General features: G+C 47.8%; 2 protein-coding genes across 3 annotated transcripts; one reads left to right on the top strand and one right to left on the bottom strand.

Moving 5' to 3' along the window:
• naxe (NAD(P)HX epimerase) lies at positions 1–17,417 on the top strand. Of its 2 annotated transcripts, XM_072281072.1 has the most exons (7): positions 1–77; positions 10,809–11,022; positions 11,967–12,075; positions 12,423–12,533; positions 14,491–14,604; positions 15,146–15,293; positions 16,246–17,417. In XM_072281072.1, the coding sequence occupies exons 2-7, from the start codon at positions 10,835–10,837 to the stop codon at positions 16,446–16,448; spliced, it is 873 nt and encodes a 290-aa protein (XP_072137173.1). In that variant the 5' UTR covers positions 1–77; positions 10,809–10,834; the 3' UTR covers positions 16,449–17,417. The 2 variants fall into 2 exon arrangements, with proteins under 2 accessions (XP_072137173.1, XP_072137179.1); XM_072281078.1 differs by lacking the exon at positions 12,423–12,533.
• gpatch4 (G patch domain containing 4) lies at positions 16,949–27,736 on the bottom strand. Its single transcript, XM_072251689.1, has 6 exons — positions 27,727–27,736; positions 25,945–26,045; positions 23,873–23,989; positions 21,599–21,714; positions 21,250–21,300; positions 16,949–18,485 (listed from the first exon to the last, which is right to left on the bottom strand). Exons 1-6 carry the CDS (start codon positions 27,734–27,736, stop codon positions 18,131–18,133), a joined length of 750 nt encoding a protein of 249 aa, XP_072107790.1. The 3' UTR covers positions 16,949–18,130.

Here is a 27,736-nt window from a genome sequence, read left to right as displayed (position 1 = left end):
TTCTTCGAGCGACTGCCTTGTGATTGGTGCAGGGGCGACACGGGGGCGGTTCTGTACGGTGGCGAGGAGCGGCCGAGGTGAGAGGCCCCGGGCCTGGAAACCACTCCCCTCAGGTGGTCCGGTACCCGGGGCGCCGGCGGGCCAGCTGAACGCGGGGGCGGGGGTAGTTTGACCGGAGCAGGGGATTAGAGGGCCAGAGGTGGTGGGTGAGGTAGAGTTGGGGACTGGGGCGAGCGTTGAGAGAGCTGAGCCTGGGTATGGGTGTGCGGGGAGTGGGGGGATAGTATGGGGTTGTTGGAGGGGTGATTGGGGCGGGGAAGGTGAGGGGGAGAAGTTGACTAGCAGGAGGAAGAATCAGGGTGATAGGTGAGGTAGGCATGTGGAAAGGCGTCTGTGTTTACTAAGATTTACTAAGGAAGCTGGCATGAAGTCTATGGAATTAAGAGAAACAAGTAGTGAGATCATGGAAACTGTACAGATTGAAAAGGAGGAGGTGCTTGCTGTCTTGAGGAAAATTAAAGTGGATAAATCCCCGGGACCTGACAGGTGTTGAAGGAGACTAGTGTTGAAATTGCGGGGGCCCTGGCAGAAATATTTAAAATGTCGCTGTCTACGGGTGAAGTGCCGGAGGATTGGAGAGTGGCTCATGTTGTTCTGTTGTTTAAAAAAGGATCGAAAAGTAATCCAGGAAATTATAGGCCGGTGAGTTTAATGTCGGTAGTAGGTAAGTTATTGGAGGGAGTACTAAGAGACAGAACCTACAAGCATTTGGATAGACGGGCTTATTAGGGAGAGTCAACATGGCTTTGTGCGTGGTAGGTCATGTTTGACCAATCTATTGGAGTTTTTCGAGGAGGTTACCAGGAAAGTGGATGAAGGGAAGGCAGTGGATATTGTCTACATGGACTTCAGTAAGGCCTTTGACAAGGTCCCGCATGGGAGGTTAGTTAGGAAAATTCAGTCGCTAGGTATACATGGATAGGTGGTAAATTGGATTAGACATTGGCTCGATGGAAGAAGCCAGAGAGTGGTGGTAAAGAATTGCTTCTCTGAGTGGAGGCCTGTGACTAGTGGTGTGCCACAGGGATCAGTGCTGGGTCCATTGTTATTTGTCATCTATATCAATGATCTGGATGATAATGTGGTAAATTGGATCAGCAAGTTTGCTGATGATACAAAGATTGGAGGTGTAGTAGACAGTGAGGAAGGTTTTCAGAGCCTGCAGAGGGACTTGGACCAGCTGAAAAAATGGGCTGAAAAATGGCGGATGGAGTTTAATACTGACAAGTGTGAGGTATTGCACGTTGGAAGGACAAACCAACGTAGAACATACAGGGTTAATGGTAAGGCACTGAGTTATGCAGTGGAACAGAGGGATCTGGGAATACAGATACAAAATTCCCTAAAAGTGGCGTCAGAGGTAGATAGGGTCGTAAAGAGAGCTGTCGGTACATTGGCCTTTATTAATCAAAGTATTGAGTATAAGAGCTGGAATGTTATGATGAGGTTGTATAAGGCATTGGTGAGGCCGAATCTGGAGTATTGTGTTCAGTTTTGGTCACCAAATTACAGGAAGGATATAAATAAGGTTGAAAGAGTGCAGAGAAGGTTTACAAGGATGTTGCCGGGACTTGAGAAACTCAGTTACAGAGAAAGTTTGAATAGGTTGGGACTTTATTCCCTGGAGTGTAGAAGAATGAGGGGAGATTTGATAGAGGTATATAAAATTATGTTGGGTATAGATATAGTGAATGCAAGCAGGCTTTTTCCACTGAGGCAAGGGGAGAAAAAAACCAGAGGACATGGGTTTAGGGTGAGGGGGGAAAAGTTTAAAGGGAACATTGGGGGGGCTTCTTCACACAGAGAGTGGTGGGAGTATGGAATGAGCTGCCAGACGAGGTGGTAAATACGGGTTCTTTTTTAACATTTAAGAATAAATTGGACAGATACATGGATGGGAGGTGTATGGAGGGATATGGTCCATGTGCAGGTCAGTGGGACTAGGCAGGAAATGGTTCAGCACAGCCAAGAAGGGCCAAAAGGCCTGTTTCTGTGCTGTAGTTTCTATGGACCCTGGGGTGTGAGGCGGTGGTGATGATAGGGGGGATAGGCATAGTCATACTCTATGAATCCCGGGGGAAATTGGTTTTTGTTAGAGTTGCTCCATAAATAATAAATAGTAATAGAACCATAAATAGTTAAATAGTAATATGTAAATTATGTCAGGAAATAAGTCCAGTACCAGCTATTGGCTCAGGGTGTCTTACCCTCCAAAGGAAGAGTTGTAAAGTTTGATGGCCACAGGCAGGAATGACTTCCTATGACGCTCTGTGTTGCATCTCGATGCAATGAGTCTCTGGCTGAATGTACTCCTGAGCCCAACCAGTACATTATGTAGTGGATGGGAGACATTGTCCAAGATGGCATGCAACTTAGACAGCATCCTCTTTTCAGACACCACCGTCAGAGAGTCCAGTTCCATCCCCACAACATCACTGGCCTTACGAGTGAGTTTGTTGATTCTGTTGGTGTCTGCTACCCTCAGCCTGCTGCCCCAGCACACAACAGCAAACATGATCGCAGTGGCCACCACAGACTCGTAAAACATCCTCAGCATTGTCCAACAGATGCTAAAGGACCTCAGTCTCCTCAGGAAATAGAGATGGCTCTGACCCTTCTTGTAGACAGCCTCAGTGTTCTTTGACCAGTCTAGTTTATTGTCAATCCGTATCCCCAGGTATCTGTAATCCTCCACCATGTCCACACTGACCCCCTGGATGGAAACAGGGGTCACCAGTACCTTAGCTCTCCTCAGGTCCACCTCCAGCTCCTTAGTCTTTTTCACATTAAGCTGCAGATAATTCTGCTCACACCATGTGACGAAGTTTCCTACCGTAGCCCTGGGTGGGGGTGGTGGGGTATTGGGGTGTGACTGCGTTGGCAGTGGTGGTGATCTGAGAGTGAGGAGCAGGGCTATAAGGAATACAGTGAGCTTGGGGCTGGGGCTGGTTGGGAGGAGGCCAGGCGATGAGCCTGGGGCTGGTGCAGCCACTGAGTTCTGGGGAGGTCCGGGGTTACTGGGAGGCTGTGAGTTTGGACTCCACCACATTCACTCGCCCCTGGCAAAACTCCAGAAGGGAGATGAGATGTGTATCCTAGGGCTGATTCTTCATCCCATCAAACACCCCAGTACAAAATGGGTCAATGGGAGCAGAAGGATGTTCAGGCCCTCAACTGTTCTGCTTCAATAAAACCACCTGTTCTTCCCGACCCCCCCCACCCCCCTTGCCTCCTGCCTGCACTGACCCCATACCCATCAGTACCCTATACCCTTACTTTCAAGCATTCATCCGCTCCCGGGAATCTCCAGAGCAACTCCAGCCTCTAGGGAAGAGAATGTGAAGCATTCATTGCCCCTTGACTATCAGCCTCTTGTTCTGAGTGTAAGCCTTGGTTTTAGACCACTAACCATCCATCCTGTACAACTTCTGTATGTTTTAATGACATCACCTCCCATACTTTGCGTAAAAGAGTATAGAACTTTATCAGGCAGGTAGGGTACATCTGGAGTAATGCACTATACACAGTTATGGTCCCCTAACCTATGAAAAATACAGAAAGCATGGGAAGCTGCCCAAACTATGCTCTCTTATCACTACTACCATTTGGGAAGGAGGTTCAGGAGCCTTCGATCCCACACCACCAGCTTCAGGAACAGTTATTACCCTTCAACCATCAGGCTTCTGAACAGGCATGGATAACTTCACTCACCTCAACACTGAACTGATTCCACAACCTATGGACCCACTTTCAAGGACTCATGTTCTTAGTATTATTTATAATGACTCCATCTGTCTAAGTAGACAATAGATGCACCCGTTCCTGGGTGATGAATATGGAGATCCTGGGCTGCCCAGACATCAAGATCCCCTTCTCGGCCTCGCGGATGTGGTCCAAAGGAATACAAAGCAGTACATTTGGCATCAGCTTGGCTGCAGGAGCTGCCGGGAGGTGACGTGATACGTCATCCAACCGCCTTAGGGGCTCCACTCCGGATTTGTGTAGGGTTTACTCCTCAGCCTTCTCTTCTCCCGAAGATACCCACAAGGCAGTGGGATCCGTAACCCTGAACAGGGGCCCATACCGGGTACTGTCAGCCAGAGCCAGATGAGCCGGGACTCATGTAAAGCAGGGTCATCACGCCCTGTAGTAGTGACATATGGAGCCACTACCCGCTACCTAGAGTATTATTTATTTATTTATCATTATTATTTGTTTTTATTTTGGTTTGCATTTGCAGTTTGTCTTTTGCACATTGGTTGTCTGTCTTTAGTGGGATTTTCATTGATTCTATTTCTCTGTTCGACTGTATACCTGCAACAAAGTGAATCTCAAAGTGATGAATAGTGACACACAAGTACTTTGATAATAAATTTACTTTGAAAAGAGATTTTCCCAGGTCTAATCCCTGGGGTGAGAGGGTAGTCCTGTCAAGAGAGGCTGGATAGTTTAGGTCTGTTTCCCTTGCAGTTTAGAAGAATGAGGGGGGTGATCCAAGGGTACACATTATGCTGGAGGGATAGAAAGGTAGGCAGAGGGAGTGGTGTGGCTTTACTGATAAAGAATGGCATCAAATCAGTAGAAAGGTGTTGAATCCTTGTGGGTTGAGTTAAGGAACTGCAAGGGTAAAAGGACTTTGAGGCAGTTATATACAGGCCTTCCAACAGTGGCTGGGAGGTGGACCACAGGTTACAACAGGAAATAGAAAGGCGAGTCAGAAGGGCAATGTTATGGTAGTCATGGGAGATATTAACATGCAGGTCGATTGGGAAAGTCAGGTTGGTAATGGATCTCAAGAGAGTGAGTTTGTTGAATGCCCAAGAGATGGCTTTTCAGAGCAGTTTGTTGTTGACCCTACTAGGGGATCAGCTATACTGGACTGGGTGTTATATAATGAACTGGAGGCGATTAGGGAGCTTAAGGTAAAAGAACCCTTAGGAACCAGTGATCACAATATGATTGTGTTCAACTTGAAATTTGATAGGGAGAAAGTAAAGTCTGATGTAGCAGTATTTCAATGGAGTAAGGGAAATTACAGTGGTATGAGAGAGGTGTTGGCTAAAGTCAATTGGAAAGAGATGCTGGCAGGGAGCAGCACTGGCGTGCATTTCTGGGGAAGATGAAGAAAGTGCAGGACATGTTTATTCCAAAAATGAAGAAATACTCAAATGGTAAAATAGTACAACCATGGTTGACAAGGAAAGTCAGAGCTATTGTAAAAGAAAAAGAAAGGCATTCAAGAAAGCAAAAGTCACTTTTCAGCATAATTGTATAAGGGCTAAGAGAGTTGTAAAAGAGCGCCTGAAGGCTTTGTGTGTCAATGCAAGGAGCATTCGTAATAAGGTGGATGAATTGAAAGTGCAGATTGTTATTAATGATTATGATATAGTTGGGATCACAGAGACATGGCTCCAGGGTGACCAGGGATGGGAGCTCAACGTTCAGGGATATTCAATATTCAGGAGGGATAGACATGAAGGAAGGGGAGGTGGGGTGGCGTTGCTGGTTAAAGAAGAGATTAACGCAATAGAAAGGAAGGACATAAGCCGGGAAGATGTGGAATCGATATGGGTAGAGCTGCGTAACACTAAGGGGCAGAAGACGCTGGTGGGAGTTGTGTACAGGCCACCTAACAGTAGTAGTGAGGTCGGAGATGGTATTAAACAGGAAATTAGAAATGTGTGCAATAAAGGAACAGCAGTTATAATGGGTGACTTCAATCTACATGTAGATTGGGTGAACCAAATTGGTAAAGGTGCTGAGGAAGAGGATTTCTTGGAATGTATGCGGGATGGTTTTTTGAACCAACATGTCGAGGAACCGACTAGAGAGCAGGCTATTCTGGACTGGGTTTTGAGCAATGAGGAAGGGTTAATTAGCAATCTTGTCGTGAGAGGCCCCTTGGGTAAGAGTGACCATAATATGGTGGAATTCTTCATTAAGATGGAGAGTGACATAGTTAATTCAGAAACAAAGGTTCTGAACTTAAAGAGGGGTAACTTTGAAGGTATGAGACGTGAATTAGCTAAGGTAGACTGGCAAATGACACTTAAAGGATTGACGGTGGATATGCAATGGCAAGCATTTAAAGGTTGCATGGATGAACTGCAACAAATGTTCATCCCTGTTTGGCAAAAGAATAAATCAAGGAAGGTAGTGCACCCGTGGCTGACAAGAGAAATTAGGGATAGTATCAATTCCAAAGAAGCAGCATACAAATTAGCCAGAGAAAGTGGCTCACCTGAGGACTGGGAGAAGTTCAGAGTTCAGCAGAGGAGGACAAAGGGCTTAATTAGGAAGGGGAAAAAAGATTATGAGAGAAAACTGGCAGGCAACATAAAAACGGACTGTAAAAGCTTTTATAGATATGTAAAAAGGAAAAGACTGGTAAAGACAAATGTAGGTCCCCTGCAGGCAGAAACAGGTGAGTTGATTATGGGGAGCAAGGACATGGCAGATCAATTGAATAATTACTTTGGTTCTGTCTTCACTAAGGAGGACATAAATAATCTTCCAGAAATAGTAGGGGACAGAGGGTCCAGTGAGATGGAGGAACTGAGCAAAATACATGTTAGTAGGGAAGTGGTGTTAGGTAAATTGAAGGGATTGAAGGCAGATAAATCCCCAGGGCCAGATGGTCTGCATCCCAGGGTGCTTAAGGAAGTAGCCCAAGAAATAGTGGATGCATTAGTGATAATTTTTCAAAACTCGTTAGATTCTGGACTAGTTCCTGAGGATTGGAGGGTGGCTAATGTAACTCCACTTTTTAAAAAAGGAGGGAGAGAGAAACCGGGGAATTATAGACCGGTTAGCCTAACGTCGGTGGTGGGGAAACTGCTGGAGTCAGTTATCAAGGATGTGATAACAGCACATTTGGAAAGCGGTGAAATGATCGGACAAAGTCAGCATGGATTTGTGAAAGGAAAATCATGTCTGACGAATCTCATAGAATTTTTTGAGGATGTAACTAGTAGAGTGGATAGGGGAGAACCAGTGGATGTGGTATATTTGGATTTTCAGAAGGCTTTTGACAAGGTCCCACACAGGAGATTAGTGTGCAAACTTAAAGCACACGGTATTGGGGATAAGGTATTGGTGTGGGTGGAGAGTTGGTTAGCAGACAGGAAGCAAAGAGTGGGAATAAACGGGACCTTTTCAGAATGGCAGGCGGTGACTGGTGGGGTACCGCAAGGCTCAGTGCTGGGACACCAGTTGTTTACAATATATATTAATGACTTGGATGAGGGAATTAAATGCAGCATCTCGAAGTTTGCGGATGACACGAAGCTGGGTGGCAGTGTTAGCTGTGAGGAGGATTCTAAGAGGATGCAGGGTGACTTGGATAGGTTGGGTGAGTGGACAAATTCATGGCAGATGCAATTTAATGTGGATAAATGTGAAGTTATCCACTTTGGTGGCAAAAATAGGGAAACAGATTATTATCTGAATGGTGGCCGATTAGGAAAAGGGGAGGTGCAACGTGACCTGGGTGTTATTATACACCAGTCATTGAAAGTGGGCATGCAGGTACAGCAGGCGGTGAAAAAGGCGAATGGTATGCTGGCATTTATAGCGAGAGGATTTGAGTACAGGAGCAGGGAGGTACTACTGCAGTTGTACAAGGCCTTGGTGAGACCGCACCTGGAGTATTGTGTGCAGTTTTGGTCCCCTAATCTGAGGAAAGACATCCTTGCCATAGAGGGAGTACAGAGAAGGTTCACCAGATTGATTCCTGGGATGGCAGGACTTTCATATGAAGAAAGAATGGATGAACTGGGCTTGTACTCATTGGAATTTAGAAGATTGAGGGGGGATCTGATTGAAACGTATAAGATCCTAAAGGGATTGGACAGGCTAGATGCAGGAAGATTGTTCCCGATGTTGGGGAAGTCCAGAACGAGGGGTCACAGTTTGAGGATAGAGGGGAAGCCTTTTAGGACTGAGATTAGGAAAATCTTCTTCACACAGAGAGTGGTGAATCTGTGGAATTCTCTGCCACAGGAAACAGTTGAGGCCAGTTCATTGGCTATATTTAAGAGGGAGTTAGATATGGCCCTTGTGGCTACGGGGGTCAGGGGGTATGGAGGGAAGGCTGGGGCGGTGCTCTGAGTTGGATGATCAGCCATGATCATAATAAATGGTGGTGCAGGCTCGAAGGGCCGAATGGCCTACTCCTGCACCTAGTTTCTATGTTTCTAAGATAGTGAAATTTTTTAAAACCTACAGAGAGCAACTAAAAAAATCATTAGAAGGGAAAAGATGAAATACGAAAGCAAGCTAGCAAATAATATCAGAGTGGATAGTAGAAGTTTTTTCAAGGATGTTAAAAATAAAAGAGATGAGAGTAGATATAGGACTGCTAGAAAATTAGGCAGGAGAAATAACGGGGGACGAGGAGATGGCTGATGAACTAAATGAGTATTTTGTGTCACTCTTCACTGTGGAACACCAGCAGTGTGCCTGATGTCGTAGTGTGTGAAGGAAGAGGAGTGAGTCCAGTTACTGTTACAAGAGAGAAGGTGCTCAAAAAGCTGAAAGGCCTAAAGGTACATAAGTCACCTGGACCAGAGGAACTGCACCCTACGGTTCTGAAAGAGGTAGCATTAGAGATCGTGGTGGCATTAGAAACGATCTTTCAAAAATCATTGGACTCTGGCATGGTACCAGAGGACTGGAAAATTGCAAATGTTATACTCTACTCTTTAAGAAAGGAGGAAGGCAGCAGAAGGGAAATTATAGACCAGTTAGCCTGAGCTCAGTGGTTGGGAAGATGATGGAGTCAATTGTTAAGGATGAGGTGGAGTACTTGGTAACCCAGGACAAGATAGTACAAAGTCAGCAGGGTTTCCTTCAGGGAAAATCCTGCCTGATGAACCTGTTGGAATTCTTTGAGGAGATTACAAGTAGGATAGATGAAGGGGATGCAGTGGATGTTGTATATTTGGACTTTCAGAGGGCCTTTGACAAGGTGCCACACATGAGGCTGCTTACCAAGTTAAGAGCCCATGGTATTACAGGAAAGTTACTAACGTGGTTAGAGCATCGGCTGATTGGTCGGAGGCAGCGAGTGGGAATAAACGGCTGGCTGCCAGTGACTCGTGGTGTTCCGCAGGGGTCAGTGTTGGGACCACTTCTTTTTATGCTGTTATAAATGATTTCAATGATGGAATAGATGGCTTTGTTGCTAAGTTTGCAGATGATACGAAGATTAGTGGAGGGGCAGGTAGTGTTGAGGAAACAGGTAGGATGCAGAAGGACTTAGACAGATTGGGAAAATGGGCAAGAAAGTGGCAAATGAAATACAGTGTTGGAAAATGCATGGTCATGCACTTTGGTAGAAGAAATAAATGTGCAGACTATTTTCTAAATGGGGAGAAAGTCCAGGAATCTGAGATGCAGAGGGACTTGGGAGTCCTTGTGCAGAACACCCTGAAGATTAACTTGCAGGTAGAGTCGGTGGTGAGGAAGGCAAATGCCATGTTAGCATTCATTTCAAGAGGTCTAGAATACAAGAGCAGGGATGTGATGCTGAGACTTTATAAGGCACTGGTGAGGCCTCACCTTGAGTATTGTGAACTGTTTTGGGGCTCCTCTTCTTAGAAAAGATGTGCTGGCATTGGAGAGGGTCCAGAGGAAGTTCACAAGGATGATTCCAGGAAGGAAAGGGTTATCATACAAGGAACGTTTGATGGCTCTGGGTCTATACTCACTGGAATTCAGGATGAGGGGGATCTCATTGAAACCTTTCGAATGTTGAAAGGCCTAGACAGAGTAGATGTGGAATGGATGTTTCCCATGGTGGGAGAGTCTAGGACAAGAGGGCACAGCCTCAGGATAGAGGGGCGCCCTTTCAAAACAGAGATGCGGAGAAATTTCTTTAGCCAGAGGGTGGTGAATTTGTGGAATTTGTTGCCACATGCTAGGTTGTTGGGTGTATTTAAGGCAGAGATTGATAGGTTCTTGATTGGACATGGCATCAAAGGTTACAAAGAGAAGGCCAGGAACTGGGGTTGAGGAGGAGATTTTTAAAAAATGATCAGCCATGATTGAATGGCGGATCAGACTCAATGGGCCTGACGGCCTAATTCTGCTCCTATGTCTTATGGTCTTATTCATACATCCAAGGTCCAAAAGCTCCTTGACGAGGTAGGCATTGCAATGTTTCCATCAGTGGGAGAGTAATGAATGAGGGGACACAGCTACAAAATAAAGGGATGGTCATTTACAACCAGAATGCATGGAGGCTCAGGAGATTCTGCAGATGCTGGAAATCTTGAGCGACAGACACAATTGCTGGAGGAACTCAGCCGGTCAGGCAGTATCTATGGAGAGGAATAAACAGTTGGCATTTGCAGCTGAGACCCTTCATCAGAACTGGAAAGGAAGGGAATGGGGGGGGGGGGGGAGTGGATCTCTGAAATTCTCTGCCCACTCTGCTAGTGGGAGCTGGGTTGCTAGATGTACGTAAAGTGGAAATGGAGGTGAAGGAACTGAGGGGTATAGGAACTGTTACAGCAGGCCTATGTAGATCAGTCTTCATCATTTTGAGTGGTGGGGCAAATGAAAGGGCTGAGTGGCCAATCGTTGCTCCTGTTTCCTGCATTCCCTAGTCCCGCCCAGATGGTGGTGGTGAGAGTTGGCTGTGTACGTTACTGAGGGTTTTCACTCCCTGGGAGAAGCTGTGGGATGTCTCACAGAACTGTGACAGTGCGAGGTCTCTCACGGAGTGCCTGTTCTCTCCCCTCCAGGCCAGCTGTCCCGTGGTGGCTCCTGAATGTTTGGGCTCAGGACCCTCCTAAGCCTTGGCGTGTTCGTCTCGACGCGGCTGGCTGCCCGTGGCTTGAGGCAGGGACTCTCTCGGGGACCGGGCTTCCTCTGCCCTAGAACCCAGTGGCCAGAGATGTCGGGCCAGGGGAACCTCAGCTGCCCTGCCCCCAGCGGGAAAGCCCTGAAGTACCTGGGGTAAGTCAGAGCGGGGGAGTTGGGCGAGAAGACCTTGGGGAGGGTGGAGGGAGTAACTGTGGGCTTTGGTAAACCATCACAACATTAACCCTTTGGCCCAGGGGATCTGGGATGCCTTGGCTTGGAGGGACCGTGTTTGGAGAACACACTGAGTCCCCTCACCCAGGGGAGGAGACATTGTCCAAGCTAGAGATGACCAGACACCATTAGACAATGTCTCCTGCCCTGGATGAGGTTCCCTTGAGTGGAAAAGTGAAAGAAAGACTAGCTTTATTTGTCTCATGTATATCAAAATGTGAAATACGCTATTTACATTGCGCCCCTAGCGCAAGCCTCTGACTGTGGGAGGAAACTGGAGGACCCGGGGGAAACCACGAACAATCACAGGAGGAGCATACAAAACTCCTTACAAAGAACCTGGATGAGATGGAGCAATCTGCTCAAGTTCCCCACCACACCTGATCAGTTGTAATTTCTCCAGTAATCTGGTCTTGCCCACACTTCAGGATTCACTGCTCCTGATCTTGTTAAATACCTCTTCCGGCCACTGTCCCTCAGAGGAGGGGGGAGTTGGAGCAGGTGGTGGGTGTGGGGCAAAGTCTTAACGATGGTGCCAGGTCACCTCTGTACAGGGAGATCTGTGACTCTGCCCCCAGGGAGAGCAGCGGAGCATTTGTTGGGGGGGGGCGTACATTGGATGCCATTTTGTGGGGTATAAAGGGGTAAGAAGCCATTCAAGTTGATGGACTGACACAGACTGGAAGGGCTGAATGGCACGTTGCTGTCCCCTGAGCACGTTCGGTGACTGTAGTGCTCTCCAGGTTATGGCCCCTTCCCTGTCCTCGTCTAGTGACAAGGGGTACCACACTGCCCCCTACCCAAACTCCCTCCTGCCACCCTGGGGTGGGGTGTGATTAACGAAGAGTGTCACCTCTCGCCCACAGACAGGAGGAGGCTCAGAATATTGACCAGGAGCTATTCACCGAGTACCGGTTCAGCGTGGACCAATTGATGGAGCTGGCGGGTCTTAGCTGTGCCACTGCCATTGCCAAGGTTGGTGCCTGAACGTCCCTGGGACAGAGGTTGGAGGGAAGGGGAGGACTTTGTCCCTGGGTAAACGAACAGCTCATTTGTCCACAGACTCCAGGCACCCTCTGTTTAGTGGTGATCTGACCAGCCCTGCACACCATAGGCAGCACGGAAGGACAGGGTCCCTTCCCCAACTGGGAGTGACGGGCCATCTGACGCAGGGTTTGAGGGAGCTCCTTGGGATCTCACTTGCTTGGTGCCAGATACTGTTGGGCTAGGACAGCATTCTGCCAGCATGTGTGACCTCACATTGATAGGCAAAACCTTGCTGCCCTCACTCATCTCTCTCTCTCTCTCTACCCATCTTTCAGGCATACCCACTGTCATCGCTACGGAAAGAAAACCCCACTGTGTTGATTGTGTGTGGACCGGGCAACAATGGCGGAGATGGACTTGTGTGCGCGAGGCATCTCAAGCTCTTTGTAAGCACCACACTCCCAGGATCCTGATGAAGGACCTCAATCTGAAACATAGACTCCTTATCCCTTTCCACAGATGCTGCCTGACCTGCTGAAATCCTCCAGCATTCTGTGTGTTGGTCTGGACTTCCTGCACCAGCAGAATCTCTTGTGGTTAGACACTGAGCTGTGAGGCCGCACTTGGACTGTTGTTCTGTATCAGCCACCCTGCTATAGGAATGATGATAGTAAACTTGAAAGAGTGCAGAAAAGATGGACCAGGATGCTGCCAGGGTTCGAGGGACTGAGGGCTGGAGCTCTGAGATTGTTATTGTGTATGGGTTTGGTCATCAGGTTTTATTTGTGTTATTTTGAAAAAACAGCCCAACTACACCTTTGTGACCAGGTAACCCACTCATCGGTACATCTTTGGATGTGGTAGCAAACTGGAAACACACAGTCACAGGGAGAACGTACAAACTCCTTATGGACAGCAGTGGGAATGGAACCCAGTTGCTGGTGCTGGAATAGGATTACACTAATTGCTACACTACTGTGCCACGCTAAATGAGTTCTGCCCGTTGAATGGCAAATGACTGTGACAGGGCTTGAACCTGCAGTCTCCTGCTCATTCTAATACTTATCAGACACCTTTATTAGGCCACATGGCCGTCATTACATTGAAAAGAGTGTAAAGAAGATTTATGAGAATGGTATTGGTTTATTATCACACATACAGTGAAAAGCTTGTCTTGTGTACTGTTCATACAGATCAGATCAGATCATTATATAATGTACTGAGGTAGAATTTGCTGAGACAGTCACCAGGATGTTGTCTGAAATGGAAGACTTTAGTTCTGGGGAGAGTTTGGACAGACTGGGACTAATTTTCCTGGGCAACGGAGGCTGTGAGATGGGCTAATAGAGGTATGCAATTACGTATATGATTTGAGAAGTTACAGAGAATCAATTTCCCAGCAAGAAGACTTGGTAGAAGCTTACACAATGATGAGAGGCAAAGACAAGGGTAGACAGCCAAGATGGAAATGTTTAATAGCAGAGGGCATGCATTTAAGATGAGGGGGAAGGTTGAAAGGAGATGTGTGGGGCAAGTTTTCTTTTACAGAGTGGTGGGTGCCTGGAATGTGCTGCCAGTTGGTGGCTGAGGCAGATATGACAGAGATGTTTATGGTGCTGAATATGCCGAGAATGCAGACAGATGAAAATTGTGTAGGCAGAAGGGATCAGTTTAATTGGGCATCATTAGTTAGTACAACATGGTAGGCTGAAGAGCCTCTTCCTGTGTGTGTGTGTGTATATATATATATATATATATATATATATATATATATATATATATATAAAAAAACATGTTTAAGGTGAGAGGAAGATGGTTTAAAAAGTATCTGAGGGGTGGCTGATATCTCAAATGTGGTGGAATCAAATGCAGTCTCTGCATTTAAGATGGATATGGGCCTGGGAGCAGTGCAGATGGGCAGAGAGCAGCTTGGACAGGTCCAGCCGAAAGGATCGATTTTGTGATTGCCCTTTGGGGTCAGCCTTACTAATGTGTGGAGAAGTGTGTTTGAAAAAGGATCCAGTGCTCTCCCAGCTCGTATAATGAATAAACTCTTCTTGGGCTTCCACCCAGGTACAGGTATTTATTTTAACCAATGTTTCGATGACAAACTCTGCCATCTTCGTCACCCTGACAAGGGTGGCAGAGTTTGTCTTCAAAACATCGGTTAAAATTGACACCTGTGCCCAGCCTGAAGCCTGAGAAGGCTTTATTCAAGAAGTGTGCTACAGGCTATGCATGCTGGTGTTACTGACATTGTGTAAACAAAGAGTGGGGGCCTAGTGGGGCAATACTTATGCAGCTTGGCCATGAACAGTAGAATAGGCTGAATGGGCCTACGTTGCTGTGTACTCTGCCATTGATGTGTTATGCCATGCCAATGACTGTTCTCTCCCTGTGCAGGGCTACAAACCAGCCATCTTCTACCCAAAACAGTCCAGTAAGCCTCTGTTCCAGTCACTCACCACACAATGCCAGAAAATGGACATCCCCTTCCTGGCAGAATTCCCATCTGAGGTGAGTCCTGCGACTCCAGTGTGAGAGTGGGTGTTTGACTCAAACCATGTGTAGTTCCTCCCGTAGATCACTGCCTCCTGAATCCATCTTCATCTCAGCAATCCCCACCCTCCGGCTTCCAAACTTGGGCCATCCTGTTTATTCCGAATTCTGGCCGTCCTGTATCCCAACCAGAATCCTGATCATTGCAGATCCAGGCAATCCTGTGTCTCATTCCGGGACCCTGTTCATCCACACTACCCCCCCCCGCCCCCCCATGCAGTGACTCTGTTCCAATTCTCATTTTCTTTTCTACAACTTTAGACCCCACAGCACCCACTCAGTGCTCTCCAAAACTGGCTCCCTATCATCCCAACTCCCCAAGTCCTGGGCTACGCTTCCCCAACGATTGCAAATCCCAGGCCTTCCACTGTGAAATGATCTTACCTGAATTTCCCTCTTCTCTCCTGTTGCTGTGTGATGCTGCCCTTCTGTGGGCCATTGATCATGTTGCGGGTGTGGCGTGAGCTGTTGTCTGACACACTCCCCCATCGCCCAACAGCCTGCCCTTATTGACGAGGTCTACAACCTAGTGGTGGACGCCATCTTCGGGTTCAGCTTCAAGGGAGAAGCCCGTGAGCCCTTTGCCTCCATTCTGACTATACTGGAGACAGTGACCATCCCCATCGCCAGTGTGGACATCCCATCCGGTGAGTACACCACCAGCCAGCCTCACCTTGCCATGTATATGTGTGTGTGACTATATGGGTGGGAAGAGGTGTTGGTGGACAGAAGCAGGAGCCCTGCTGTTTTACACTATTCAATCCCCAGTGAGGTCCCAGCCAGAAAACTGGGGGCAGCTTCCAGAAGGTCCTTGGGATTTCCAAAACATTCCCAGGACAAGGTCTTCAGTTCAGTAGGTAGGTTGTACTTAAGAACTAGGAGCAGGAGTCATCCATCTGGCCCGTCGAGCCTGCTCTGCCATTCAGAAAGATTGTGGCTGATCTGGCCATGGACTGATCTCCAACTTAACCTGCATTTTCCCCACAAACTTCAATTTCCCTGCTTGCAAAAATCTACTGTCTTATATATATTTAATGTAGTAAACTCTGCTGTTTCCCTGGGTAGAGAATTCCACAGAGTCCCTACTCTTTGGGAATAGCAGTTTTCCTCATCTCCATCCTAAATGTATTCCCACAAATCTTGAACTGTGTCCTCTAGTTCCAGTTGGACTCTACTACTTGTGGACGGGAAAAAAAACTAAAGGGAGGTGTAATTCAAATCCCTGACAGGTTTTAAGGGGTAATAATGTTCAAATTCTTAATAGTTTTGAGGGAGTAATAACTTGTTCAAAATTCTGATGGGTCTTTATAACTAGTTCTGGGGAATTTGGTGACACAGGGATGGGGCAAGGGAACAAGAGGGTGGATGATGTTTCTGTACCATGACATCCCAAATCCTATACTTGGTGCCCTGACCAATGAAGGCCAGTGTGCTAAATGCCACTTTCACAGAACCATGGACTGTAGCTCAGCCCCAACAACACCCCTCCCAGTGCCCTGCCCTTCCTCGGCCCACCTGCCCGGCTGACCTGGATCGTGCTGTAACCTTCACGAACCTTGCCTTGTTGACTTGACGCTGCCTCCTCTGCCTTTCTGACAGGTTGGAATGTGGAGAAAGGCAACCCGAAGGGGATCCAGCCTGACATGCTCATCTCGCTCACTGCCCCCAAGAAGGCAGCCAGCCACTTCACCGGACGCTACCACTTCCTGGGGGGCCGCTTCGTGCCCGCGGCCCTGGAGAAGAAGTACGGTCTCAACCTCCCAGAGTACCCTGGCACCGAGTGCGTCCGCCAGCTGCTGTGACACCTCTGCATGAGGGTGCCGTGTTCCTGTGGGCAGTCAGGACGGGTGGTCTCGCACTCGCTCCATTGCTGCGCTGCTTCTAGCAATCTGAGCAGGTGGAGGTGGGTGGGTTTTTTTAATGGAGAGCCTCAGAGTACACCATGAATCACAGCACAGGAGACCTTTCAGCCTGCTGGACCCCTGCCAGCTCTCTGAAAGGGTTCTTCCGAATGCTTCCCTCTCTCCAGTGTGGTTGGACTCCTCGCTGAATGTGGTCCCACCATCTCCTTGGGCAGAAAATGACTGCATGGAAATGCTCCCCCATCCTCCGCTTCTGTCTCTGCTACCCAGTCCGTGATGAATGTGATCCCAGCGTCTCCCAGCACAGCAACTGGCTGTGTGGAAACGCTCACCCCGTCTTCCCTCTGCTACCCAGTCCCTGACGAATGTGATCCCATCGTCTCCCAGCACAGCAACTGGCTGCACTGAAACGCTTCTCCCTCCACCCCCCCACACCTTTCCTCTGCTAACCAGTCCGTGATGAATGTGGTCCCAGCGTGTCCCAGCACAGCAACTGGCTGTGTGGAAAAGCTCACCCCATCTTCCCTCTGCTACCCAAGTCCCTGCTGCCAAATCACTGTTTTAAATTTTGCTTTCGTCTCGTGGGAGTTTGAGACTTTCACCTCATTGCGGAAGTTTCCAAGTGTATCTCCAGGCTTGCTCAGATCCTGCCGGGAGCCCAACACCCAGAAACACCAGCTAAGATTGTGTCCAATTGGAATGGCGTGACAATCCTACTGGGGAACTGATCAGAGTTCTTCTCGCTGTCAGTACTGTGCAGTTTGTTAACATCTCTCTGAAGAACAGTCCTCAGTACATAATGTCCCTTTTTCACAGGAGCACAGTTACGGTGCCAGGGGTTAATCAGGAATGTTTCTCTAGCACAAACAGGGGTCAGACTTTCAGCTACACAATAAAAGGAATGAATAAAGTTGTTTCAGTTGACTCGAGTTTAATTTCAAACAAGTGGCACTGCCTCTTTGCTATCTGTCCAACCTCCCTGTTTAAGGCAGGGTACTGTAGCTCTGATACAGCAGAAAGGGCTGAGGAGCATCAAAAGTTAAATGCCACACTATAACCCCCAGTGTACTGGAAAGTAGCAGCACATCATGTAACAGAAATGCAAAGGCATTCTGTGAACTCTCAGGGCCGGGTTAGAAAGGAATGAGGGGAGCTTGTTAGAGAGTCACACAAACAGTTGAGGTGTAAAGTTCTAAAGTTCTCTGTGCCTGTTGTCATGTAGCCACTGATATAAAGGAAAAATGGAAATACAAGAAATAATGAACAAAGATGAGAAGAAACACAAGTGGTCAGATGGAATAACTACAGGCCAGTCTGCCTGTTGGGAGGACAGGAGGAATATATGCAGGCCAGTTTGCCTCGTTGGTGGTGGGACAGACCAGAGAAAATTCTAAAACATTACATACAACAGAAGTTAGAGATGCTCTGATTAATCAGGGGAGTCGGTGTGAATTTCTTATACCAGAACATTGTGATGGGAATAACTCATGCTTTAATCATTGAGCTTTGATGGTCTCAAGTAAGGTCATTTGACAAACTGATCCACTGAAATGCAGGGATAGCACAGGAAAGGTTGAAACCTGCCTGTGACAGGCGATGGCCAGAGGGAGGGAGGCCACAGATCACGTCCTCCCATCCCGCGTGTCCCTGCACTCAAGGTTGCTCTCGCTCTGCAGTCCTCCTCTGGTTCCCCATCTGCATTTGTGTCGCTTCGCCTTCCTCTTCGGGACTAGCTCATCAGCAGTCTGCGCACTGGGACCGGCGCCCTCGGTTTCCACGCCCTCATCATCGGCTGGACTGGTGCGCTTTTTCTTCTTCTTCTTCTTCTTCTTCCTCTCCTCCTCCGCTCGGTCCGCACCTTCTGTCTCCACGCTGCTGGCCACCCGCTGCTGCCGCCCATACTTGGCCATGAACTCCTTCTCCTGCTCCTCCAGCCGTAGCAGCTTGGCGTTCATGGTCACACCATGTCGAGCGCCCCTGGGGACAGGGGGAGAGAAGACCATAAGCAGAGTCAGGCCATTCAGCCCATCGAGTCTGTTCCGCCATTCCATCATGGCTGATCCCGGATCCCACTCAACCCCATACACCTGCCTTCTCACCATATCCTTTGATGCCCTGACCGATCAGGAATCTCAACACCCACCTTAAGGGCCATGAACTTGGCCTTCGCTGCAGTCTGTGGCAGAGCATTCCACAGATTCACTACTCTCTGGCTGAAAACAACTCCTCCCCATCTCTGTTCAAAAGGGTCACCCCTCAATTTTGAGGCTGTGCCCTCTCGTTCTGGATATCCCCACCACAGGAAACCTCCTCTCCACATCCACCCTATCTAGTCCTTTCAACATTCGGTAGGTTTCAATGAGATTCCCCCCACATTCTTCTAAGTTCCAGCAAGTACAGGCCCGAAGCTGCCAACACTCCTCATATGTTAACCCCTTCATTCCCAAAATCATCCCTGTGAACAACCTCTGGACTCTCTCCAATGACAACACACCCTTTCTGAGATGGGGCCCAAAGCTGTTGACAATACTCCAAGTGCAGCCTGACTAGTGTCTAATAAAGCCTCAGCATTATCTCCTTGTTTTTATATTCTATTCCCCTTGAAATAAATGCCAACATTGCATTTGCCTTCTTTACCACAGACCCAACCTGTATATTAACCTTCTGGGAGTCTTGCACCAAGTCCCCTGCACTTCCGATGTTTGGACCTTCTCCCATTTAAATTAAGTATTATTGCTCCTTTTACCAAAATTAATTATCATACATTTCCCAACACTGTATTCCAACTGCCACTTTTTTTGCCTGTTCTTTCAATTTAAGTCCTGCTGCAATTGCATTGCTTCCTCAGCACAACCTACCCCTCCGCCTATCTTTGTATCATCTGCAAACTTTGCCACAAATCTATCAATTCCGTTATCTAAGTCATTGACAAACAATGTGAAAAGCAGCCGTCCTAATACTGACCCCTGAGGAACACCGGCAGCCAACCAGAAAAGGCCCATTTCATTCCCACTCGCTGCCTTCTGCCTGTCAGCCATTCCTCTATCCATATCAATATCTTTCCTGTAATGCCATAAGATTTTATCTTGTTAAGCAGCCTCATGCGTGGCACCATTATCAAATTCCTTCTGAAAATCCAAGTAAATAGCATCCACTGCCTCTCTTTTGTCTGCCCTGCTTGTTACTTCTTTGAAGAACAGATTGGTCAGGCAAGATTTCCCTTAACAGAAACCATACTGACTTTGACTTATTTTATCATTAGTCTCCAAGCACCCAGAAACCTCATCCTTATAAATAGACTCCAACACTCTCCCAACCACTGAGGTCAGGCTAACGGGCCTATAATTCCCTTTCTTTTGTCTTCCTCCCTTCTTAAAGAGTAGAGTGACAATTTGCAATCTTCCAGTCCTCCAGGACCATGCCAGAATCAAGTGATTCTTGAAAGATCATGACTAATGCATCCGTTATCTCTTCAGCAACCTTTCAGGATTCTGGGATGTAGTCCATCTGGCCCAGGCGACTTATCCACCTTAAGACCTTGAGTTTCCCTAGCACTGTTTTCTTTGTAATAGCAATGACACTCACTTCTGCTCCCTGACACTCACTGACCTCTGGCACACTGCTAGTGTCTTCCACAGTGAAGATAGATGCAAGGTACCCATTAAATTCACCTGTCATTTTTGTCACCCATTACTACCTCACCAGCATCAATTTCCAGTGATCCAATATCAATTCTCACTTCCCTTTTACTCTTCATATAACTGAAAAAGCTTTTGGTCTCCTGCTTTATATTATTGGCTAGTCAGCCCTCATATTTCATCATTTCCCTTCAACCTTTTGTTGGATTTTAAAAGCTTCCCAATCATCCAACTTCCCACTCAGTTTTGCTACCTTATATGCTCTTTCCTTGGGTTTATGCAGTCCTTAACTTCCTTTGTCAGTCACGATTCCCTACCCCTGCCATTTGTGAACAGCTTCTCCTGTGGGACATATCTATCCTGAACTATTCCCAGAAACTTCAGCCATCTCTGCTCTCGTCATCCCCACCAGTATCCTCCTCCAATCCACCTGGGCAAGCTCCTGTCTCATGCCTCTTCAAATTCCCTTTATTCCATGCAATACTGATACATCTGACTTGTGCTTCTCCCTCTCAAATTGCAGTATGAATTCAATCATATTATGATCACTGCCTCCTGAGGGTTCCTTTACATTAAACTCCCTAATAAGGTCTGGGTTATTACACAACACCCAATCTAAGGTAGCCTTTTCTCGAGTAGAGTTAAGCACAAGCTGCTCTAAAGAGCCATCTGGTAGGCATTCAAATTCCTTCTCTTGCAATCCAACATCAACCCAGTTTTCCCAATCCCTTTCCATATTGGAAGTCCCCCATTACAATTGTGTCATTATCCTTCTTAAATGGCTTTTCCAGCTCCCTTGCAATCTCAACCCCATATCTTGGCTACTATTTGGAGGCCTATATATGATTCCCATGATGTTTTTTTTTACCCTTGCAGTTTCTTAACTCCACCAACAAAGATTCAACGTTCTTTGCCCGTATGTCACCTGTTTCTAAAGATGTAATTCCATCTCTTACCAACAGAGCCACACCATCACCTATGCCTTCCTGCCTGTCCTTTCGATGTTAAGCTCCCAACTATGAGAAGGTGGGAGGGGGTGGTCAGGGCAGTGGCTAGTAGCTGGACAGAACAGGTGGAGAGATCAAATTGCAGTGTGTACTCACTTGTGCGCGGTGCGGCCTCCGCAGGCCTGGACTAGCTCCTCATCGGTCAGCCTGTGCTCAGAAAAGAGCAGAGGGAGTTAGCAACAGCCTGCAGGATCCTCCCGTCTTCCCTACCCCCAACAATCATCAGAGTGGGGCAGGAGGGAGGGTGGTGCGAGTAAGGGTTGGGGGGGGTGCAGTAGTGGGGAAGACACGAGTGAGATGAAGCGATAGGCTGGGGGAGTGATAGCTGGTGACCGAAGGGTGAGGTCGTGGGACATGGGGTGGGAAGAAGAAGGGGCAGCAAGCCCAGAAGAACTGAACTATCCCTGGACTCCCCTTGCACACAGCTCCTCAGGTTAGTGGGTACCTGGTGGTCGACGAGAGGTTCAGTTTCTCATCTTCATCACTGGTACTGTCACTGTCGCTCCCCTCTGGACTCGGAGCCACCTCCTGCTGCTGTTTGTCAGGTGTTAGCGTGGTCGCCTGTAGAGACAGGACAAGCTGAATGAGGTGGTGTAGGGGTGTGGACACCAGGGTGGCTCCTATCAACAGTGGAAGCACCACGGGCAACCAGACAAGATATAAATATATAAATATAGCAAGTTATAAATTGACAGTGATCTTCCACAGGGACCTGTAGCAAGATTACGGGAAACCCGCAGGGGTGTGAGAAGGAGTAGGGAGTTTCCCAAATCAGGATAAAGGAGCAGGTGCTGGAATCTGCAGCCACACACAAACTGTTAGAGGGACTCAGCAGGCTGGGAAACATCTTGGGGGGGCAGGGAGGGAGAATAGACAGTCAACATTGCGGGTCAAGACCCTTCACCTGAACAGGACGTGGCAGGAACCACCATCTTATGCATTAGCTTGGATCCAACATTGAGTTTCACAGGGAACTGGAGCATGGATCTATAGGCATCCGTTAGTCTCATGAGATCATGGATTTGCACCTTGGAAGGTTTCCAGGGCGCAGGCCTGGGCAAGGTTGTATGGAAGACCAGCAGTTGCCCATGCTGCAAGTCTCCCCCCTCCACGTTACCGATGTTGCCCAAGGGCAGGGCATTAAGACCCATACAGCTTGGCACTGGTGTCGTCGCAGAGCAATGTGTGGTTAAGTGCCTTGCTCAAGGGCACAACACGCTGCCTCAGCCAAGGCTCGAACTAGCAACCTTCAGATCACTAGATGAATGCCTTAACCACTTGGCCACGCGCCAACACAACTGGAGGATGACTGCAGGGCTATGTGAGAGGGAGCAGCAGGGTTGACCAACACCACCTACTATCCCCCTGCTCCCATCTGAAGGAAGCTGGCTAAACAGTGGTCGCAGCCAACCTGCTCTATTCACCACCCACTGGTTTAAAGGAGTTTGGATTCAGCATGTGACCGGATCGAAGGAAGTTTGCAACAATTAGAACTTGAGAGAGAGAACCATGCTGTTGACCGAGGGCCTTTGACATTAAGTAGGGGAGAATGTCCGTGGCCTGTGGAAGGGGATTCAGTGGGCAGGAGGGATGGGAAGAGTCGGTGATGGGGGAGAATGTCTATGGACAGCGGAAGGGGATTCAGTGGGTGGGGGGGGGGGAAATGTCCATGGCCTATGGGAGGGTATTCAATGGTGGGAGGAGAGAGGCATGTCTCTGGGCTGTGGACGGAATTTAATGGGTGGTGGTGGAAAGAGTCAGTGATGGGGGAGAATGTCTTTGGCCAATGGAAGGGGATTCAATGATGGGAGAAGAGAGTTTGTGTTGGAGGCATGTCTTTGGTTATGGAATGGGATTCAGTGGGTGGGTGGGGGGGAGTGGGTGTCTCTCTCCAGTGCTCCGACTTGCTGAATGTTTAGGCATTTTCTGTGTTATTTATACATCAGAGAGGGAAGTTGTTCCTCTGGTGCATGGGATTTGGGACAAGGCGAGAGGCAGGAAGGCCTTCCCTTCCTTCCTGAAGACTAGGGGTGGGGGTAGATCCAGAATGCCCTCCCCCACAGCTGTTAAATGGGGTGCAGGGGCGATTGGTGGATTGGGATCCAGAATCTCATTGCCTGAGGATAGAAAGGGGGCTGTGATCAAAACCGTGATGGGGGGATAGGATCAGAACATTCCACTGGAACAGTGAATAGCCTCTTCCTCCTATCCCCAGTGCCGAGTCAGTAATGCCGCACAGGGCAGGAGTGGACAATCCACCATTCCTGTAGAGTCTCTGACCCCCATTCACCAAGTCCCGACCCCAGGACACATGACTAGGTCATGGTTCACGGGCTTGGGTCAGCTGGGGCTGGGCATGCTGGGGTTTGATTTTTCTGCCCACTCCCTTAGCAGGTCCAGAGTGCAGGGGATTGGGTCTCAGTGGGGACAACCAGCGGCCTGAAACCAAGCCAGGATGCAGTGTGTCCAACTGCCCCCGACAAGGTGCAGTGGGCACCCATTAGCACTAAGCCCCGGGGGAGGGACGTGGGAGTCCAGGCACTGCCACCAATATTGGTCACTGGGGCTAGAACTGCAAATCGGAGGGCTGGGGAGAGTTACAGAGACCACAGAAGGACTAAGGAGTGGGACAAAAACCTTCTGTGCCAAGGTAAGGTGGGGGTTGGGGGGGGTAGGGAAGAGGAGTTTCAGAGCCCCGTGTGGACCATGGACTGGGTACCTTGACGAACCGCCCATACAGCAGGTCCCGGCAGAGCTGGGCTTTCCGTGGCTTCTTGTTGCTGATGGGTCCTTGTTCCTGCCCTGTGTTCCCGTCCTTCCGCACTTCCACGCCATCCTGCGGGAAAGTCAGTAACGATACAGCCATTGTGGAACGGTGCACTGAGTCACAGTGGCCGGCATTGACCCGAAAGGCATCTCCCACACAATGCCAACCAATCCCTAGAGATTAAGTGTCGTGTTGCAGTTGTACAAGACATTGGTTAAACCACACATGGTGGTTCTGGCCACCATGTGTGAGTTTGAAAACCATGAGATGACGTTGCAACTCTCCAAAACCCTGGCTGGACCACACTTGGGGAGTATTGCGCTCAGTTCATTTGAAAGGGTGCGGAGATTTACCAGGGTGTTGCATAGATTAGAGAACGTGTCACATGAGGAGAGGTTGAGCAAGTTAAGACTCTTCTTAGGAGCAAAGGAGGGTGAGAAGTGATTTGATAGAGGTCTATAAGATTATAAGAGGCATAGATAGAGTGACAGCCAGCACCTTTTCCCAGGGCAAGAACAGCTAATAGGAGAAAGCATAATCTTAAGGAGATTGGAGGGAAGTACAAGAAGGTCAGAAGTATTTTTTTTAAATTTTACACAGAATGGTGGGTACGTGGAACACACGACTGGGGGTGGTGACAGAGGCAGATACATCGGGGACAGCCACTGTATGAAAGAAAACAGAGGGTTATGGTCTTTGTAAAAGGGTTTAGGTAGATCTTGGATAGCCAGTCAGAGTAACACACACAAAATGCTGGAGGAAATCAGCAAGTCAGGCAGCATTTATGGTGAGTATAAAGAGCCAATGTTTCAGGACAAACCCCTGCATCATTTAAAGGGGATTGGAAGGGGTCAGTTTTCCACACGTTGGTGGTGCTATTTGCATCAAGCTGCAGGAAGTGGTGAAGGTGGGTACAATTACAATAGTTAAAAAACATTTGCACGAGTCATATAGCATGGAAACAGGATCTTTGGCCCATCAGATCTAGGCTGAGCACAGCATCCTCCGCTAGTCCCAGTTGCCTGTCTACAGCGCCTAACTCTCCAAGCCCCTCCCCTCCACGTACCTCTCCAAATGCCTCTTAATGTTGCATTTGTACCCACCGTGACCACTTCCTCTGGCATCTCATTCCAAGTACTCACTACCCTGTGTAAAGAGTTTGCCTCTCCCCCTCTTGTATCTGTGCTTTTTTGGACTCCCGAACCATGAGGGCCTTCTGAGGTGTAGAAAATGTGTAGGGAGATAATGCAGCTCAGTGGAATCAGCGTAGTTATCATGTTTGTCATGAAGGAAATGGGCTGAATGACCTCTTTCTATGTTGTGTGATTCTAGTCTGATAACCATCCTCCCAATGAAAGTTCTCCAGTCTCAGTTCCCATCCCTTCATTGTCCTCTTTCATCGTGTTACCATTCCTTGTGTCAGTTACCCTCCCATGACACATTCCCCTCTTAAAATCTGAGACTCAGGTAACATACACTCTCATAAAGTGTAAGCTGCCCAACTACCCACCCTCATCGCCACCTTATTACCTTGGCTTCTTCCTTTCCAGTTCTGAAGGGTCTCACTGACTGTTTATTCTCCTCTGTAGACACTGCCTGACCTGCTGGGCTCCTCCAGCATTTCGGGTGTGTTAATATAAACTGCCTCCTTACACCATAACTCCTTCAATGGCACTTCTGTTTAAAAATTTCACATTCTTAAATGACCCTTCACAGACCAGGTTTGAAAACCAAGGATGCTGGGGATTTGAAATCAAACCAGAAATGGCTGGAAACGCTCACAGTACAGGCAGTATGTGGAGAGAGAAGAGAAAAACACATTGATGTTTCGGGCTGAAGACAATTTCACTCGGCCAATTCTGATGGCCTCAGACTCTGCATCTCCCCTCAGATGCTGCCTGACCTGCTCAGTTTCCAGCATTTTCTGCTTCAGGCATTCACCTGGACAGAGGTCCAAGGTGAACTGCAGGCCACACTCTCAGGATACTGGACGCTTTGTGGGAGTGCAGACTTCCCAGAGTTACCTGGCACTGAGACAGGGCAGTCCATCTTTGAGGAGACAACCGTGTGGAGACTGTACTTCTCTCCTCTCCAGGGAGTTTTATGCCAGCTTCACAGTACAATTCTTAGCAGAAGGAACAAAGGGGTCTTGGAGTCCACATCCACAGATCATTCAAAGTGCCATGCAAGATGATAGAGTGGTTAAGAAGGTATATAGTGTGTTGGCTTTCATTAGTCGGAATTGATTTCAAGAGCCACAAGATAATGTTGCAGCTCTCTAAAACTCTGATTAGATCACACTTAAAGAGTATTGTGTTCAGTTCTGGTTACCTCATAGGAATGATGTGGGAGCTTTCGAGAGGGTGCAGAGGAGATTATTAGGACGCTGCCTAGATTATGAGGATAGGTTAGGCGAGCTAGGTAGGGCTTTTCTCTTTGAAGCACAGTAGGATGAGGTGTACAAGGTGATACGACCATAAGAAATAGGAGCTGACTCAGCCATTTGGTCCATGAAGTCTGCTCTGCCATTTCTGCTGACCATGCTGACTACAGCCTATTTTATCATGTGCCTCCAAGTACCCCAAAACTACTTCCTTAACAATTGATTCCAACATCTTCCCATCCACTGAGGTCAGCCTAACTGGCCTACGGTTTCCTTTCTTCTGCTTCTCTCCCTTCAAGAGTGGAGTGACATTTGCAATACTCTAGTCTTCTGGAACCATTCTGGAATCTGGTGATTCTTGAACAATCATTACTAATGTTTCCATGATCTCTTCACCCACGTCCTTCAGAACCCTGGGGTGTACACCATCTGGTGTAGGTGACTTATCTACCTTCAGACCTTTCAGTTTCCCTAGTAATGGTAACTTCACACACTTCATGACCTTTGGAACTTCCCCCATACTAGTGCCTTCCACAGTGAAGACTGATGCAACATACTTATTCAGTTTGCCCCCGATTACTACCTCCAACATCGTTTTCCAGTGGTCTGACAGCCACTCTCACCTCCCTTTTATGCTTTATGTATCTGAAGAGACTTTTGGCATCCTCTTTTCTTCGTATTCCATCTTTACCTTCTTAATGAGTTTTAAAATTGCCTTCTGTTGGTATTTGAAAGCTTCCCAGTCCTCTAATTTCCTACCAATTTTTGCTCTACTATATGCCCTCTCTTTGGCTTTTATGTTGGCTTTGACTTCTTGTTAGCCATGCTTCTGTCATCTTGCCTTTAGAATACTTCTTCCTCTTTGTGATGTTTATATCCTGTGCCTTCCAAACTGTTTCCAGAAATTCCAGCCTTTGCTGCTCTGTTCTTTTCCAATCAATTTTGGCCAACTCCTCTCTCATCCCTCTGTAATTCCCTTTAATACTGATTTAATCCCACTGTAATACTGATACTTGTGACTCTTTCTCAAAATTCAAGGTGAATTTATTTTGATCACTTTCCCCTAAGGGTTCTTTTACCTTGAGCTCTCTAATCAATTTTGGTTCATTGCACAATACCCACTCCAGAATAGCTGATCTCCTAGTGGGCTCAACCATGAGCTGCTCTAAAAAGCCATTTCATAGGCATTCTACAAATTCCCCCTCTTGGGATCCAGCACTACCCTGATTTTCGCAATCTAACTGCATATTGAGATCCCCATGACTATTGTAACATTGTCCCTTTGACATGCATTTTCTATCTCCCATTATAACTTGTAGTCCACATCCTTACTAGTTTGGGGGTCTGAATATAATTCCTATCTGGGTCTTTTTAACCCTTGCAGTTCCTTAGCTCTATCCACAACGATTCAACACTTTCTGACCCAACGTCAT

This window comes from Mobula birostris, chromosome 2, assembly GCF_030028105.1.
Source record: "Mobula birostris isolate sMobBir1 chromosome 2, sMobBir1.hap1, whole genome shotgun sequence".
In the NCBI taxonomy this organism is placed as follows: Eukaryota; Metazoa; Chordata; class Chondrichthyes; order Myliobatiformes; family Myliobatidae; genus Mobula; species Mobula birostris.
Note: the sequence above shows the minus strand (reverse complement) of the source record. Positions and strands in the feature narration are given on the sequence as shown.

What these genes read in the sequence shown, in the direction of transcription:
- gpatch4 (XM_072251689.1), bottom strand. An exon ending in TGTATGGGCGGTTCGTCAAG is followed by an intron (nt 21,715 to 23,872) that starts GTACCCAGTCCA and finishes CTGTCTCTACAG; the next exon opens with GCGACCACGCTAACACCTGA. An exon ending in GGAGGCCGCACCGCGCACAA is followed by an intron (nt 18,486 to 21,249) that starts GTGAGTACACAC and finishes CCCTGTCCCCAG; the next exon opens with GGGCGCTCGACATGGTGTGA.
- naxe (XM_072281072.1), top strand. Translation starts at nt 10,835, where the DNA reads ATGTTTGGGCTCAGGACCCTCCTAAGCCTTGGCGTGTTCGTCTCGACG. An exon ending in AAAGCCCTGAAGTACCTGGG is followed by an intron (nt 11,023 to 11,966) that starts GTAAGTCAGAGC and finishes TCTCGCCCACAG; the next exon opens with ACAGGAGGAGGCTCAGAATA. An exon ending in CAGTGTGGACATCCCATCCG is followed by an intron (nt 15,294 to 16,245) that starts GTGAGTACACCA and finishes CCTTTCTGACAG; the next exon opens with GTTGGAATGTGGAGAAAGGC.